Source organism: Leptomonas pyrrhocoris (assembly GCF_001293395.1).
Source record: "Leptomonas pyrrhocoris isolate H10 chromosome Unknown, whole genome shotgun sequence".
NCBI classification, from domain to species: Eukaryota; Euglenozoa; class Kinetoplastea; order Trypanosomatida; family Trypanosomatidae; genus Leptomonas; species Leptomonas pyrrhocoris.
In genome coordinates this window covers 506,584-521,282 of record NW_015438357.1, presented here as the reverse complement: position 1 = coordinate 521,282, position 14,699 = coordinate 506,584, and the positions used below count along the sequence as shown (strand labels likewise).

Genomic DNA, 14,699 nt, shown 5'->3' with positions numbered 1-14,699 from the left:
TGTTTTTGATTCACAGAAGAGACTTCCTTGTTTATCCCTTTCTTGGATAGCTTCCACTCTTCGCATAATTGGTTCTCTTTTGAATACCCCATCTTGTCTTCTTACTGTGCGTGGTGTTCACCTGTCTATGAACTTTTCCGTTTCATGGTATTGCTTGGCGAGGCTGTTCAAGTGAGTGGTGATCTGTGCCTCGCTATTACAAGTTTCTGCTTCATCGCAAATCACTAATTCATATTAGAAACGCGCTGATCACTCACTTTGCAACTAATAAGGCGCGCCGCAGTTATGTGGCGCATTTCACGCGTGGCGCTGCAGGCGAATCGGGCCGGGCTCTACATGCCTTACGCCCCCGTTGCTACAAACCCCGTGGTGTACCTCGATATTACGGTGGAGGGTGATGCTCTAGGGCGTGTGTCTGTGGAACTCTTTCGCGACGTTGTCCCCAAGACGAGTGAAAACTTTCGCTCACTCTGCACGGGAGAGCGCGGACACGCTCAATGCCCGCTGTACTTCAAGGGCATCCCGTTTCATCGGATCATTCCTGGCTTTGTAGTGCAGGGCGGCGACATTCTCACCAAGGATGGCCGCAGCAACGTTAGCGTGTTTGGATATCCGTTTCCTGACGAGTCGTTTGATGGGAAAGCGGGCAAGCATCTGTCTGGTACGGTCGGTATGGCGAATAGCGGACCGAACCGGAATGGATCGCAGTTCTTCTTCAACTTGGGGCGCAACGAGCAGCTAGACCGAAAGTTCGTTGTGGTGGGCCAAGTGCTAGAGGGCTGGGAGATTGTAAATCAAATCGCGCAAGTTTGCGGTTCCCGCTGCGGGACTCCCGTCAGCCGCGCGTGGGTCTCCGATTGCGGACAGAGCGGCGGCTACATGGCGGAGGAGACAGAGGAGGCCCTGCGCGGTGAACGCAGCATGCACGCCTTGCCGGGCAAGGAGGTGCTTGATCTGATCCAACCGCGATACTGATGAAAACGAGTGGAGGGGTTGCAAAAATGACAACCTTTGGCAGCAAGAGGAAAAACTCTACGACGCTTTTGCGCCAAGTTCGAGTGCTTTTCGTTTGTTCTAGCGTTGAGGCTAATGGTTATTTGAAGTGTTCACAACGGTGATATCAATCTTGTTAGTCTTAACCGCATAGCTTCCAACCCTTTTCGCTGACGAGTAATGGTCTTTTTTTTTGTACACTAACACCAACCTGACCTTTATTTGGCGTGAAGAATACTTGTAGGGCTACTTTATTCCCCAAGGACCTTTTCCGCAACACATTTCGAATGCTAATCGGATTTGAGTACGCTCTCACAGCGTTCAGGTCACATTATCTTTGGCTTGAGCTGCTTCCGTTTTTGTTTCCTCCTCCTCCTCCCACTCCCCATTCTCTACCTCGCTCGATCTCCTCACACTTTTTCGTCCACGTTGCTTCCGCTTTTGTTTGCACAGAATTTTCCACCTTTTTTATTCTTCTGCTCAAGTTCGCTGAAAACCCCCACCACCTGAGGTGCTACATCCCTTTTTCACTACTCCTCAGTGCTTCTCATCTTATCTCCCTCTTCTTTCTTTTCGAGTTTACCGCGGCCACTGAGCAGGGTGAGCAGCAGACACGATGCGAAGGACCAACACAGTTGCTGTCGAGGACCCGCCAAGGCGCGGCACGCGTGGAGCTGTCCCGGCCTCGGCGACGCGCGAGTACGGCGTGGCTCCACGTCCCAGCAAGCGCATGCTTAACCGAGAGATCGGCGTGCTGCTGCTTGTCCTTGCTGCGCAGACGATCATGGGCGTTGTGAACATGGACAATGCGCTGAGCACGGAGCTGATGGCGGAGTCGGAGAGCTTCCACGGCCGTCCGTCGCTGAACAACAAGCACTACTCCCACTCCTCGTGCTACTACTCGTCTGCGTCTTCTGCGGACAAGGAGATGCCATACCTGGATGTGTCGGAAGGCATGTCGTCGTCAGGGACCAGCTCCGACGCGAGCGAGAGCTGCGACGACGACCGCGACGAGGAGGACGTTGCGGCCGCGCTGTTGGCGTCGCGGCTGACGATCCCGCGCCGCGCGAACCAGCGCTTTGCGCACGACGAGGACGTGTGGGAGAACATCTTCAGCTCTCTGCCGTGGGATGCGGCGACGCAGGCCCGCGAGCTGAGCAAGTTCCACTTCGGCGAGTCACTGGCGCACGTGACGATTGCGCGGATGCCGCAGAGCAAGACTGTTGCCCTGTTCATCCCGTGCCCGGAGGACCTGGACGGTGACGACATGGCCGTGGAGGCGGAGCTCGCGCCGCGGCTTGCGAGCGCTGACGGTGCGTCGGGGAGCAGCGGCCAGCGCCTGTTCCTGGGCCAGCTGCGCCGCACGGGCACGGTGCCGATGGTGCGGTGGCTTGTGAACACCGTGTTCAACGCGCCGCCCGGTGCGCTTGTGTCCGTGGAGAACCGCCGCAACACGCGCACGCAACGCGGGAAGGGGTGTGCGTGGGCGACGATCAGCGACGCGGCGACGGTGGAGCGGATGCTCGGTGCGCACCACCGGCTGTTCTTCGACACTGTGGACGGCGTGGAAGGCGTGTGGCTTGTGCCGGAGGGCTACGAGGACGCGCTGCAGACGGAGGTGTCGCTGCGGAGCGAGGGCAGCGCGCACCCGAAGCACATGCCGCGCGGCACGATCGTGGTGGAAGATGCCCTCGATGGCGGCGCCACCCGTACCTGCTGCGATGCATGCCCCCGTGAAGGCGTTCTTTCACGGTGCTCGCCGTGGTCACGCAAGGAGCTATGCCGGAAATGTGCCACACTTCGGCCCCGCTCCGCCATACGGGTGCGAGATGACGAACTGGAACGCGGGCGTGCATTATCCCTTCCACCCGATGTGCGAAGAGATGCCGCCGCCGCCGCCGATGCCACGGAGAGACGCGACGGTTGGAGACCGCTGTGCGAGTTTCACGCCATACCGCGTGCCCGGTGCTGACTTTGTGCAACCTGGGGTGTACCGTCACAACCCATACACGGCGATGGCGTAGTGCGAGTGTGGTTCCGCGGACTAGCTTTATCAAGCACAAAAACTACTTTTTTTTCCCTCTTCCCCTCCCCCTTTCCCCTTTTTAGGTTTCGAACTGTAAGTAAACCACGACATTGGGCTTTCAAGATCGTGGGCCTCTCCTTGACAAATGTTCACCTTCACGCACAAGTGATTGCTGTTGCTTGTGAGTTGAGTTTAGCACGCGAGACGCAAGACACCCGAATTGCGGCGCTGTCTGTGTGTGTGCGTCTTCTGTGCTTTTTTTTCATGGGCTTCGTGCTAACAATGTGATTCTTGTTTCTCTCTCTTGCTTCGCTTGCCTCGAGCAACGCATTCTTCTCCTTTCAAATGCTTCTCAATCAGTAATGTTGAACAAGCGGCGCATCCTGTGTTCCTTTTTTTTCTTTCGTATTTCCTCGCATCGGCGTGCGTGTGCCACGGTGTTGCTCCTGTGCGCATGCTTTCCGCGCGTGCTGTTCATGGCTCCATTGCTACCTCGTTACCGCGGTGTGCCTCGTTGGCTTTCACTGGCACGTCTGCCTTTGAATCTTCGGAAGAGTGCTCATCGTTGGGTACATCAATCTCTCCCCTCCTCTCCCCCCTCTCTCCCCTCCTCCTTTTTCTGGATATTACTGTTAGAAGTGAAGGTACCTTTTCTTTTCACCCCGTGCGCTCAAAGACCAAAATCTCTTGATAGTGTCCTGTGCTGCATTTCTTTTTTGTTGTGTAGTTAAAAACCATTGTTTTTTCTTCTACTCTTTTCCTGTCGTTTACATCGAGAGTCTAACTGCGAAGCAGCTGGATCCTTCTCCGCAGGCAGTGAAAGGCAACCCACACTCCGAAGTACCTGATTCGTGCGTCATGAAGAGTCCAGCAGCAGTTGTGGTGGCGAAGACCACGACCACGGAGTCTGTCGAGCTCACAAATGAGGATATTCCCGTTTCACCGAGGCATCCCTCGAAGCGGATGCTCAACAAGGAGATCAGTATTATCATGCTCGTCATGGCGGCACAGACAATCACCGGTATGGTAAAGATCCAAGAGAACAGCGGGGGCGCGGAGCTCGTTGCTGAATCCCACAACTTCCACGATCGTCCGTGGCTGCATGACAAGTCGTTTTTCTCTGCTTCGCATTACTCGTCGGTGTCGTCATTGGAGCAGCTGCCTTATGTGGCTATGTCGGAAGGCATCTCATCGTCCAGCGCGCATTCTGACGCGAGCGAGAGCTGCGACGACGACCGCGACGAGGAGGACGTTGCGGCCGCGCTGTTGGCGTCACGGCTGACGATCCCGCGCCGCGCGAACCAGCGCTTTGCGCACGACGAGGACGTGTGGGAGAACATCTTCAGCTCTCTGCCGTGGGATGCGGCGACGCAGGCCCGCGAGCTGAGCAAGTTCCACTTCGGCGAGTCACTGGCGCACGTGACGATTGCGCGGATGCCGCAGAGCAAGACTGTTGCCCTGTTCATCCCGTGCCCGGAGGACCTGGACGGTGACGACATGGCCGTGGAGGCGGAGCTCGCGCCGCGGCTTGCGAGCGCTGACGGTGCGTCGGGGAGCAGCGGCCAGCGCCTGTTCCTGGGCCAGCTGCGCCGCACGGGCACGGTGCCGATGGTGCGGTGGCTTGTGAACACCGTGTTCAACGCGCCGCCCGGTGCGCTTGTGTCCGTGGAGAACCGCCGCAACACGCGCACGCAACGCGGGAAGGGGTGTGCGTGGGCGACGATCAGCGACGCGGCGACGGTGGAGCGGATGCTCGGTGCGCACCACCGGCTGTTCTTCGACACTGTGGACGGCGTGGAAGGCGTGTGGCTTGTGCCGGAGGGCTACGAGGACGCGCTGCAGACGGAGGTGTCGCTGCGGAGCGAGGGCAGCGCGCACCCGAAGCACATGCCGCGCGGCACGATCGTGGTGGAACTGCCGGCATCTTCGGCGGGTAAGACGCGGGCAGCGATGACGGTGGAGGCGGAGGCAGCTGAAAGATCGGCTGGTACGACGATGTCGGAGAGTGGCGGTGCGGCCACCTCGGTTTGTGCTGCGACACCTCCGCAGAACTTCGTTGGACCAGAGAACGAGGAGGAGATCACGGTGCCTGTTGAGAAATCAGCGGCGGATGATGTGCGTCTCTTTGCGGAGGAGCGGTTTGTGCCGTACCGCGTTCCCGGCGTGGACTTTGTGCGGCCTTGTGTGTACCGCCTGAACCCGTACACATCAATGATGTAATGCAGCCTCAGATGGGACAAGGGCCCACATGAAAGTGTCGGTTGCAGCAAAGGCTGCGTTAGAATTTCCACCACACCTCGACGCGATTCGGCGTGTTAGGCTCAGGCATAAACACTGCAAAGCTCGACAAGCTCCATTGAAGTCTCTCTTACCATTTTTCTTGCTTCTTGGCTTGTTTGTCTTCGGCGTTTATTTATTCGTCTCTTCCATCAGCATCATGAGCCGAGTCGGAGAGGAAGGCATAATTCTCTTTTTACTTTGATGCCTACGTACCCCATTTTTTCTTTCTTTACGTTTTAACAACTCCTTTACCTTTCTGTTGTTGTTGTTCTCCTCATCATCTCATTGCTGAAGGTGTGTTTTCTTCTGGTTTGTGCAAAAGTACATTTCCTCAAGTAGGGTTTACTGCGCTGTATCGTGTGTTCAGTGCAAGAGGAATATTGTTTTTCTTATCATTGATGCCGTCCAGTATCTTTTTAGTTATTTCCCTATTAAATAGCTATGTAGTTTCTTTGGCTTCATGTTTCTTCGTGGCGTGTATAATAAACGCTTTTGTTTTGGGTTTTAAGTGACCTCTCTCTCGCTCTGCATACGATACTCAGCCTTCTGTGAGTGTGTGTGTATTCCTCCTTGACAACTTTTTTTCCCCTTTCTTTCCTGCTCCGTCGCTCCGCAGAATCCTGATTGCGTCTCTATCCACTTTCTCGATCTTCTTTTTTCGCTCTTATGATTGTTATTACTGATGTTTGACATCTTTGTTGGTGCATTGGTGTGTCGGTGATCAGCACAAAGCAGAGAAGTCGAATATTATTAAACAACTTGTGTAAGATAGAAGAATCGAAGGACCGCAGAATTCTGCAAGCGTTGTGCTGATGAATGACAGCGCGGATGCGGCGTTGTGTTGTTCCAGCGAGGAAGTGGCAGAGGGGAAAATAAAAACCGAGTAATTTTCGAGGGGAGATTCTATATATGTAAGATCGATAGGCATCCATACACCAGCAGGAATAACCTCTTTTTCTTTAGAATATATCTGCGCGTGTTCGTTCTGAAGTAAAAAACTCATGAATATCTATGATGTCATTGAAAGGAAAGCCTACGAGATTTATTTTTCTTTGTTAAGAAGGACGGTCATAATAAAACTATCATCTCTATTTTTTTTTTTGGTTTTGCTCCCTTTGAATTTTGTTTTGCTTTCAGTGATGCACATATATATTTCCTTTTCTGCCGTTGTAGGTGCGTTTCTTTTTTCGGTTATTGTACTCATTTTGCTTCCGCCTCTTCTTTCTTTTTAGATTCTGTCCACGAGCTTTCTTTTCTGCTCTGTTCTCCTTTTTCATTCGCGTGCCCCTCCTCCTTCTCCAGGCATTCTAGCGTCTTTCGCTGAAGGGTTTCTGTTTGTTACGAAGAGGAGAAAAGAAGAGGAAGGCGTGACTTGCAGTCGGTAGGAAAGAGAGGCTGTAGAACGCGTGAGCTGGGTAGTTTTTGGATCACACGGCACGGCGCCGTAATGCAAGAGTTTTGTTTTGTGTCGAGCTCGAAAAGCCTCCTCATTTTTTTTTCCTTTTGTTGCTGTGTTCATCTTGTTGTGAATCTGCGCGGATTTTTGTGTTGCAGGACGGCGCGTACGATACAAGCCCCGAGGTCACTCCCTCCTATGCTTTTTTCCCCTCTTTTTTTGTCACGTGCAGAGGTTTGCGCTTCACGATGCCGCGGTTTCCAAGCATGGTCCGCAAGTCAAAATTACTCTTCATTTGGTAGGCTTTTGACTTTTTTATTTTCCCGAGTTCTTTATTAAGGTGTAGAGCAATGTCTGTTTCTCGAAAAAGCAAAAAAAGAAAAAAATGGTGAAGATCCTCCGAAGAGCAACGCGAATCTGAATAAGTAGGTGAGATGCATCACTCAGAAATTAGTGCATACTTATATCTGCGTGGGCGCACTCTTGTCCTTGCGTTGTGGGTCGTTCTGGGCGGTACACGATTCTTCATTTGATGTGCAACACTGGCGAGTTGTGCATCAAAAGGAAGGAGAAGAAAAGACCATCTCTTTTCTTACAGCACAGGACGTTTGTTGGGGATATTTCGGCATGCTTCGAAGGTACTCTTATGCATCCTGTTATCCAGCAACAACAACACAAGTGAGATGAAGACGTACATGGGCCTTGAGACACACGCACGCATGAGCAACAACGGTAGTTTTTTTTTTGGTACCTGTCAACTTTCCTGCGTCCTTTATTGAATATATTTTTTCTTTCTTTTTGCCGATCTCCTATTTCTGCGTATGCACCCAATCGTGACAAACCAACAAACATGGTTGCTTGCTTTTCTATTTTTTTTGTTTTGCCAGATAAGCCACAACCTTTTGTCCAAGCCTTGGAGCACCCCCCTCCCCCCTGCAGCCGTTATCACTCGCCACGTCGTTCGATCTTCTCTGAGGGGAACAAAAGTAGGCTCCTCTTCAGCCAGAAAACGACTCACGGGAACAAGCGTGTATCCACGGAGACACTGAAACGGAGAGGAAGATTACAACTGAACAGCATTCATACCAGACAGAGTTTGAATCGTAAACGCAGTTCCCCGATATATTGCAGCGCAACAATGCCGGCCGATGGAGTTGTTATGGATAAAATTATTGAAGGGGACGGCAAGACGATCCCCCGTCCTGGCAGCGTCGTCACGTTGGATTACATCGGCTGCTTAGAAGACGGCAGTAAGTTTGACTCGACGCTCGAACGGGGCAAGCCCTTTGTGTTTCGCGTAGGCTGCGGTGAGGTGATTAAAGGCTGGGACACCGGAATCGTGCAAATGTCGAAAGGCGAGCGCAGCAAGCTGACGATGCCGCCGTCTTTAGCGTACGGTAGCTCTGGATTCCCCGGGCTGATCCCTCCCAACTCTACCATCGTGTTTGAGGTAACGCTGCTGGATGTGGCGTAGCAACCGCACTTATGTGTCTTCTTGCTGTTGTTTTTTTCTTTTTCTTCTGGCTCTCACACAGACAACGAGCAGGAGGGAGCTGGCACTTTCTGCATGTCGTTGCAGTGATGTCATGTAAGCAATGGGGTCTGTGCTCTAACTCCTGCCTTTTCAGTTATTTGTTTATCTGACCAGTGCTGCGAATGTAGCTGGATGGTGCTTACGCGACGAACATGTGTTCTGCGCTTTGGTTGTCTACTATGTTTGTCACCTACTATTCGATGTACACAAGGAAAACTTTTCGTCCATGAAAACACACACACACACACATACCCCCATCACCAACGAAGCAATCAACCAAGAAAAAGTTTTGCAGAGAGAGGGCGTGCGAAACCGTTGTTTCGCAGAAGGAACGTGCTCTCTCTCTTCTTCTTGTTGAAGGACCGCTTTGGAAAACACTCCGTGGTGAAAAGGGAAGGGTGAAAATGGAGCGCCTACGGAGAGTAGGCAACGCCTGTCGCCGCAAAGACGCGACGCTCGTGGTTGCGGCGCTTCTCCCTAGTGTTCTTTGTAGTGCCCAACACGCCGTCACCTGTGCGGCTGCTACTCCCACAGCCCACTACTCTCAGGTCATTTCCCTCTATACGGCAATGCGGTCTCGTAGAGGCCAAATGAAGTGGTGGTAAACGCGTTCAGAAAGCGCCATCGTCGCCTGCTTGTAGTGCTCCTCTGGCGTCGATCTTCTTTTCCCCCTTTTCGCAGCGCCCACTCCAGCTTTCAACCTCTGCGAATGCAGTGGCAATACTTGTCCTTTTCTCTCTTCCCTTCTTTTCTTGTTGTGTTACGGTTAAGAAGAACCCTCCCTCTTCGACACGTACCGGCAGTAAAACCGTGTCGCTCTTGAGTTGTGGTCATCTTCGACTCTGGCTAGGTGTGTCCGCAAATTTAGTTCTTCTTTTTTTTCTTCGGTTGACTGCCGCCTTCTTCCGTCTTCCCTGTTACATTGGAAGTTGCCGTGCATATACACGCACGATTCTCTTTGTTGCTTCTCACACAATCACCCTTATTAAACACAAAAACAGCTTTCCCAATGCTCACCGCTAATCAAAACAATGTGGTTGAGCCGCCGGCCTCACCTGACCCGCAGCGCACTTCTGGCAGAGTGGGAGTACGGGACAGGGCGACGGAGGTGGCCGCACCCACCTCGCCACCGCCGGTCTCAAACACCGACACCACGATCAAAAAGTTCTCGTGCCTGCAAAACTTCCACTTTGGTCCGCTCATGTCCGCGGCGATTGTCGAGTTCATTGGTACGTTTCTGCTGGTGCTGACGGTGCCGCTCACTTCCATTCAGAACGCCGAGATGGCGCCGATTGCGGTGGGCTTCTTGCTCATGTCCCTCGTCTTCTCCTTTGGCTACCTCAGCGGCGGTCATTTGAATCCGATGGTCACTATCTCCGTCTGGCTCGCCACATCCACTGGGGCCGGCTACGCTGCCTTCAATAAGCGTCGCCTCGTCATGTACGTCATTGCGCAGATGGCGGGCGGTGTGCTGGCCACCTTCTTCTGCATGATGATCAATGGCCGTGAATTCCCTGTGCCCAGCATGGGACTTAGCTTCAACAGGATGGTGCGCGGCTTCCTCGCCGAGAGCGTCTTCACCTTCGTCTTGTGCTCCGTCGTCCTGCACGTGGCCATTAGTCGGCAGCGCAACAACAACTTCTACGGCTTTGCCATCGGCTTCGCCGTGCTGTGCGGTGGGCTGACGTGTGCGCCGATCAGCGGTGGTGTGTTCAACCCGGCCGTGGCCACGCCGTTGATTGTGATCCGCTGCTTCTTCTCTTTTAGTGCGTCCGGGTGCACCCCAATGGCGTCCCTGTGGGTGTACTGGGCTAGTGAGGTGGTAGGGGCCGTGTGTGCTTCGATCATGTACTTGGCCCTGCAGCATCTGGGAGCCGAAGTTTGAAAAGAAGATGACGACAAGAGAACATCTACGTTGCACCTGATCGGTTTTTGTTTTTGCCTCGCTGTGGTCGAGAATGGACCGAAAGTGCGCGCCTGCGGAGTTCTTGTCCCTGGACCTTTTGCTTCCGTGTTGACGCGTTGAACACTCGCCAGCAGAGCGTTTTTTCCACCTTCTTTATCGTTCTCTGCGCCTTTTCAGTTCTTTTTTTCTTTTGGCGGCTGTTGACGCACATCGCCAAACGAACAGCTAGACAGCAACCGTAGAAGCAAAAGCGAAACGAAAGACACATGTGCGCCATCCTCCCAAAACAACCACCGTTGAAATCTATCGCGGAAGTAGGCGGCGCACAGGGAAAGTGTCACGATTGCCGAACACTTACCATTCTTGGACGCCTTTTTTCCTTTGGACGACTCAAAAACCTCCAGAAGACAAATCATGAGGAAAACTGCACGCCTTTTTTTTTCCATGGAATCAAAAAGGAACAGCTCTCCTACCAAAACAAATTCAGCGCACCCCGCTTGCATCGCAACCTTCTTCGCACAACCTCAACTACTAACTCCCGACTTCTTCTTTACTCCCAGATCTGTCAACAAAACAACACTTGAAGGGGCCGCTCCATTGAGCCTCCACGCTTTCCATTCTTGTGGGGATGCGGACACCCCCTCACGCGCAGCGATGACGATGATCCACTTACGACGGTCTTATGACTACCATCCCGACTATGGATGGAACACGAGTGTCAAACTGTTGCTGGAAGGAGCGCACCACCGATTTCCAGCCGGTGCGCTCTGTGCCCGAGTTGCGCGTGCGCTGCCGCGGCTGTTCCCCCGGAGAGGGCGCTGCGCTTCTGTGTGCTTGCTTGTGTGGTGCGCGTGCGTGATGAGAATCCAAGCTTAGGACACCTTTGGATGCGGCGAGTGCCGCAGGTGAAAATACCGAGTTTGTTGCATATCGATTCGTACTCTGACATGGCGCGGCGCGAGCGCGCGTGGGTGTGCGGGCACCTGCGTGTGCCCCCAAAGCAGCCCCGCATTCATCGAGACACACGATGCGGACACCCCCTCACGCGCAGCGATGACGATGATCCACTTACGACGGTCTTATGACTACCATCCCGACTATGGATGGAACACGAGTGTCAAACTGTTGCTGGAAGGAGCGCACCACCGATTTCCAGCCGGTGCGCTCTGTGCCCGAGTTGCGCGTGCGCTGCCGCGGCTGTTCCCCCGGAGAGGGCGCTGCGCTTCTGTGTGCTTGCTTGTGTGGTGCGCGTGCGTGATGAGAATCCAAGCTTAGGACACCTTTGGATGCGGCGAGTGCCGCAGGTGAAAATACCGAGTTTGTTGCATATCGATTCGTACTCTGACATGGCGCGGCGCGAGCGCGCGTGGGTGTGCGGGCACCTGCGTGTGCCCCCAAAGCAGCCCCGCATTCATCGAGACACACGATGCGGACACCCCCTCACGCGCAGCGATGACGATGATCCACTTACGACGGTCTTATGACTACCATCCCGACTATGGATGGAACACGAGTGTCAAACTGTTGCTGGAAGGAGCGCACCACCGATTTCCAGCCGGTGCGCTCTGTGCCCGAGTTGCGCGTGCGCTGCCGCGGCTGTTCCCCCGGAGAGGGCGCTGCGCTTCTGTGTGCTTGCTTGTGTGGTGCGCGTGCGTGATGAGAATCCAAGCTTAGGACACCTTTGGATGCGGCGAGTGCCGCAGGTGAAAATACCGAGTTTGTTGCATATCGATTCGTACTCTGACATGGCGCGGCGCGAGCGCGCGTGGGTGTGCGGGCACCTGCGTGTGCCCCCAAAGCAGCCCCGCATTCATCGAGACACACGATGCGGACACCCCCTCACGCGCAGCGATGACGATGATCCACTTACGACGGTCTTATGACTACCATCCCGACTATGGATGGAACACGAGTGTCAAACTGTTGCTGGAAGGAGCGCACCACCGATTTCCAGCCGGTGCGCTCTGTGCCCGAGTTGCGCGTGCGCTGCCGCGGCTGTTCCCCCGGAGAGGGCGCTGCGCTTCTGTGTGCTTGCTTGTGTGGTGCGCGTGCGTGATGAGAATCCAAGCTTAGGACACCTTTGGATGCGGCGAGTGCCGCAGGTGAAAATACCGAGTTTGTTGCATATCGATTCGTACTCTGACATGGCGCGGCGCGAGCGCGCGTGGGTGTGCGGGCACCTGCGTGTGCCCCCAAAGCAGCCCCGCATTCATCGAGACACACGATGCGGACACCCCCTCACGCGCAGCGATGACGATGATCCACTTACGACGGTCTTATGACTACCATCCCGACTATGGATGGAACACGAGTGTCAAACTGTTGCTGGAAGGAGCGCACCACCGATTTCCAGCCGGTGCGCTCTGTGCCCGAGTTGCGCGTGCGCTGCCGCGGCTGTTCCCCCGGAGAGGGCGCTGCGCTTCTGTGTGCTTGCTTGTGTGGTGCGCGTGCGTGATGAGAATCCAAGCTTAGGACACCTTTGGATGCGGCGAGTGCCGCAGGTGAAAATACCGAGTTTGTTGCATATCGATTCGTACTCTGACATGGCGCGGCGCGAGCGCGCGTGGGTGTGCGGGCACCTGCGTGTGCCCCCAAAGCAGCCCCGCATTCATCGAGACACACGATGCGGACACCCCCTCACGCGCAGCGATGACGATGATCCACTTACGACGGTCTTATGACTACCATCCCGACTATGGATGGAACACGAGTGTCAAACTGTTGCTGGAAGGAGCGCACCACCGATTTCCAGCCGGTGCGCTCTGTGCCCGAGTTGCGCGTGCGCTGCCGCGGCTGTTCCCCCGGAGAGGGCGCTGCGCTTCTGTGTGCTTGCTTGTGTGGTGCGCGTGCGTGATGAGAATCCAAGCTTAGGACACCTTTGGATGCGGCGAGTGCCGCAGGTGAAAATACCGAGTTTGTTGCATATCGATTCGTACTCTGACATGGCGCGGCGCGAGCGCGCGTGGGTGTGCGGGCACCTGCGTGTGTATGCGTGGTTCCCTAACTTTGATAAACTGCCTTTTCCGTAGTGTGTTCCTCGTTCCTTTTTGTTGTTGTTGTGTTTTCGCCGCTGCCCATTTCTGAGAACTCTCACTTCGGGATGACTCTGCATAATATGTGTCAGAGCCGCCCGCTGATGAAGTCTTGTATCTCTGGGAGAGGGTTGTCACTGATGTAGAAAGAGTCAAAAAAGAAATTGAATCAAAGTATGACGTGCTTTACTGTCTCCGCTCTTATCGGACGGGAGGAGGGGGCGCTCGAGTTCATCTACGATACATGCGATCGTATACGTGTGGTTAAGTGATGTTTCTGAACTTGTATCCCTTACTTCTGTTTATAAACGTTTCCTTTGTTCTCTTTCTGTTGTCCTTCTCTCCTACCTTTCTTTCCCCCACTGTCTACGCTTTCTACGCGGTTACTTATCATAATAGTCTTCTAGCATCTGAAGGAGTTGCTGCTCTCGACTGTGCACCACGCGCTTGTTATCGCCACTCCCACCTCCCTCCCCCTTTCTTCGCTTTTCTACCTCTTTCTACTGTTGTTTTTGAAGATTCCAACAAGGTACCGTGAACATGGCGGCCCTCACCGACGAGCAGATTCGCGAGGCCTTCAACCTCTTCGACGCGGACGGGTCTGGCGCGATTGATGCGGAGGAAATGGCCCTAGCAATGAAGGGCCTCGGCTTTGGTGACCTGCCGCGCGACGAGGTGGAGCGCATTATCCGCTCCATGAACACCGACGCCAACGGACTCGTAGAGTACGGCGAGTTTGAGAGCATGATTAAGTCCCGCATGGCACAGAAAGATTCCCCTGAGGAGATCTTGAAGGCGTTCCAACTCTTCGACCTGGATAAGAAGGGTAAAATTTCCTTTGCGAACCTGAAGGAGGTGGCGAAGCTGCTCGGGGAGAACCCCGGCGATGACGTGCTGAAGGAGATGATCGCCGAGGCGGACGAGGATGGCGATGGCGAGGTCTCGTTTGAGGAGTTTAAGAGCGTGATGCTGCAGATGCGCGGTAAGTAACGAAACTACGAGAGTGAAGAAAGAGTATTAGATTTTTCTTTATTTATTTCGATGCGAAGGAACCTGAGCGGAAAATGCGAAAGCATCTGTATTTTGTGTTTTGATCTACATTAGAACCGTTGCCTGTATTTGTCTTCTTGTCTCTCCAAAGCGCTTCTGTCCTTTATCTTTTTTTTTCTTTTTTGCGCCTGTTTCACGTGAGAGAGCAAGAACTGGAAGATAAAAACAATTTGTTATGTTGTTGTTACTGTGCTCGTTTTCCGCACTTTCTGCCGATCCAGCGAAAGGGACAACGGAGACCGCGAGATGGCTGTCGGATAAATTCATAGAGGTGTTTTCCGTGTCGCAAAAAGAAAAGGAGGGAAAAACGGGAATGCCACGCTCGTGTCGAAGTACTTAAAAAAGCCTTCAAGAAATATGTCGGGGGCTTTGCGCGTTGTCTTCCTGCCTTCCATCCGATAGGTAGAGATAGACGAGTGCGAAGAGCAACTCTCTCTCTCTCTCACTTACTCGTGCAGTGCTTTCTATTCGTTGTACTGAAG

The 14,699-nt window shown here is 53.8% G+C and overlaps 6 protein-coding genes and 6 non-coding genes across 16 annotated transcripts; all 12 read left to right on the top strand.

Annotated features, from left to right (window-relative positions):
- Window positions 1-161: 161 nt before the first annotated feature.
- On the top strand, window positions 162-975 carry ABB37_00145 (putative mitochondrial cyclophilin 6, putative (CYP6); the record flags this gene model as incomplete). 2 transcript variants are annotated; one of them, XM_015796231.1, is made up of 1 exon in its annotated part: window positions 162-975. In XM_015796231.1, exon 1 carries the CDS (start codon window positions 286-288, stop codon window positions 973-975), a length of 690 nt encoding a protein of 229 aa, XP_015664239.1. In that variant the 5' UTR covers window positions 162-285. The 2 variants fall into 2 exon arrangements, with proteins under 2 accessions (XP_015664239.1, XP_015664238.1); XM_015796230.1 differs by having other exon boundaries at window positions 172-975.
- A 470-nt stretch (window positions 976-1,445) lies between these two features.
- Window positions 1,446-2,965, top strand: ABB37_00144 (hypothetical protein; the record flags this gene model as incomplete). The annotated part of the gene is made up of 1 exon (XM_015796229.1): window positions 1,446-2,965. The coding sequence occupies exon 1, from the start codon at window positions 1,610-1,612 to the stop codon at window positions 2,963-2,965; it is 1,356 nt and encodes a 451-aa protein (XP_015664237.1). The 5' UTR covers window positions 1,446-1,609.
- Window positions 2,966-3,654: 689 nt separating this feature from the next.
- On the top strand, window positions 3,655-5,239 carry ABB37_00143 (hypothetical protein; the record flags this gene model as incomplete). Its single annotated transcript, XM_015796228.1, has 1 exon — window positions 3,655-5,239. The coding sequence occupies exon 1, from the start codon at window positions 3,878-3,880 to the stop codon at window positions 5,237-5,239; it is 1,362 nt and encodes a 453-aa protein (XP_015664236.1). The 5' UTR covers window positions 3,655-3,877.
- A 2,342-nt stretch (window positions 5,240-7,581) lies between these two features.
- On the top strand, window positions 7,582-8,169 carry ABB37_00142 (fk506-binding protein 1-like protein; the record flags this gene model as incomplete). Its single annotated transcript, XM_015796227.1, has 1 exon — window positions 7,582-8,169. The coding sequence occupies exon 1, from the start codon at window positions 7,834-7,836 to the stop codon at window positions 8,167-8,169; it is 336 nt and encodes a 111-aa protein (XP_015664235.1). The 5' UTR covers window positions 7,582-7,833.
- Window positions 8,170-8,999: 830 nt separating this feature from the next.
- On the top strand, window positions 9,000-10,114 carry ABB37_00141 (putative aquaporin; the record flags this gene model as incomplete). Of its 2 annotated transcripts, none has more annotated exons than XM_015796226.1 (1): window positions 9,000-10,114. In XM_015796226.1, the coding sequence occupies exon 1, from the start codon at window positions 9,239-9,241 to the stop codon at window positions 10,112-10,114; it is 876 nt and encodes a 291-aa protein (XP_015664234.1). In that variant the 5' UTR covers window positions 9,000-9,238. The 2 variants fall into 2 exon arrangements, with proteins under 2 accessions (XP_015664234.1, XP_015664233.1); XM_015796225.1 differs by having other exon boundaries at window positions 9,003-10,114.
- Window positions 10,115-10,989: 875 nt separating this feature from the next.
- Window positions 10,990-11,082, top strand: ABB37_00987. The gene has a single exon (XR_001548617.1). It is a non-coding gene; the product is annotated as a snoRNA (small nucleolar RNA).
- A 306-nt stretch (window positions 11,083-11,388) lies between these two features.
- ABB37_00986 lies at window positions 11,389-11,481 on the top strand. The gene has a single exon (XR_001548616.1). It is a non-coding gene; the product is annotated as a snoRNA (small nucleolar RNA).
- A 306-nt stretch (window positions 11,482-11,787) lies between these two features.
- On the top strand, window positions 11,788-11,880 carry ABB37_00985. Its single transcript, XR_001548615.1, has one exon. It is a non-coding gene; the product is annotated as a snoRNA (small nucleolar RNA).
- A 306-nt stretch (window positions 11,881-12,186) lies between these two features.
- ABB37_00984 lies at window positions 12,187-12,279 on the top strand. Its single transcript, XR_001548614.1, has one exon. It is a non-coding gene; the product is annotated as a snoRNA (small nucleolar RNA).
- A 306-nt stretch (window positions 12,280-12,585) lies between these two features.
- On the top strand, window positions 12,586-12,678 carry ABB37_00983. The gene has a single exon (XR_001548613.1). It is a non-coding gene; the product is annotated as a snoRNA (small nucleolar RNA).
- A 306-nt stretch (window positions 12,679-12,984) lies between these two features.
- On the top strand, window positions 12,985-13,077 carry ABB37_00982. Its single transcript, XR_001548612.1, has one exon. It is a non-coding gene; the product is annotated as a snoRNA (small nucleolar RNA).
- Window positions 13,078-13,565: 488 nt separating this feature from the next.
- On the top strand, window positions 13,566-14,157 carry ABB37_00140 (putative mitochondrial centrin, putative,Ca2 -binding EF-hand protein; the record flags this gene model as incomplete). 3 transcript variants are annotated; one of them, XM_015796224.1, is made up of 1 exon in its annotated part: window positions 13,566-14,157. In XM_015796224.1, exon 1 carries the CDS (start codon window positions 13,708-13,710, stop codon window positions 14,155-14,157), a length of 450 nt encoding a protein of 149 aa, XP_015664232.1. In that variant the 5' UTR covers window positions 13,566-13,707. The 3 variants fall into 3 exon arrangements, with proteins under 3 accessions (XP_015664232.1, XP_015664231.1, XP_015664230.1); XM_015796223.1 differs by having other exon boundaries at window positions 13,574-14,157; XM_015796222.1 differs by having other exon boundaries at window positions 13,685-14,157.
- Window positions 14,158-14,699: the final 542 nt, after the last annotated feature.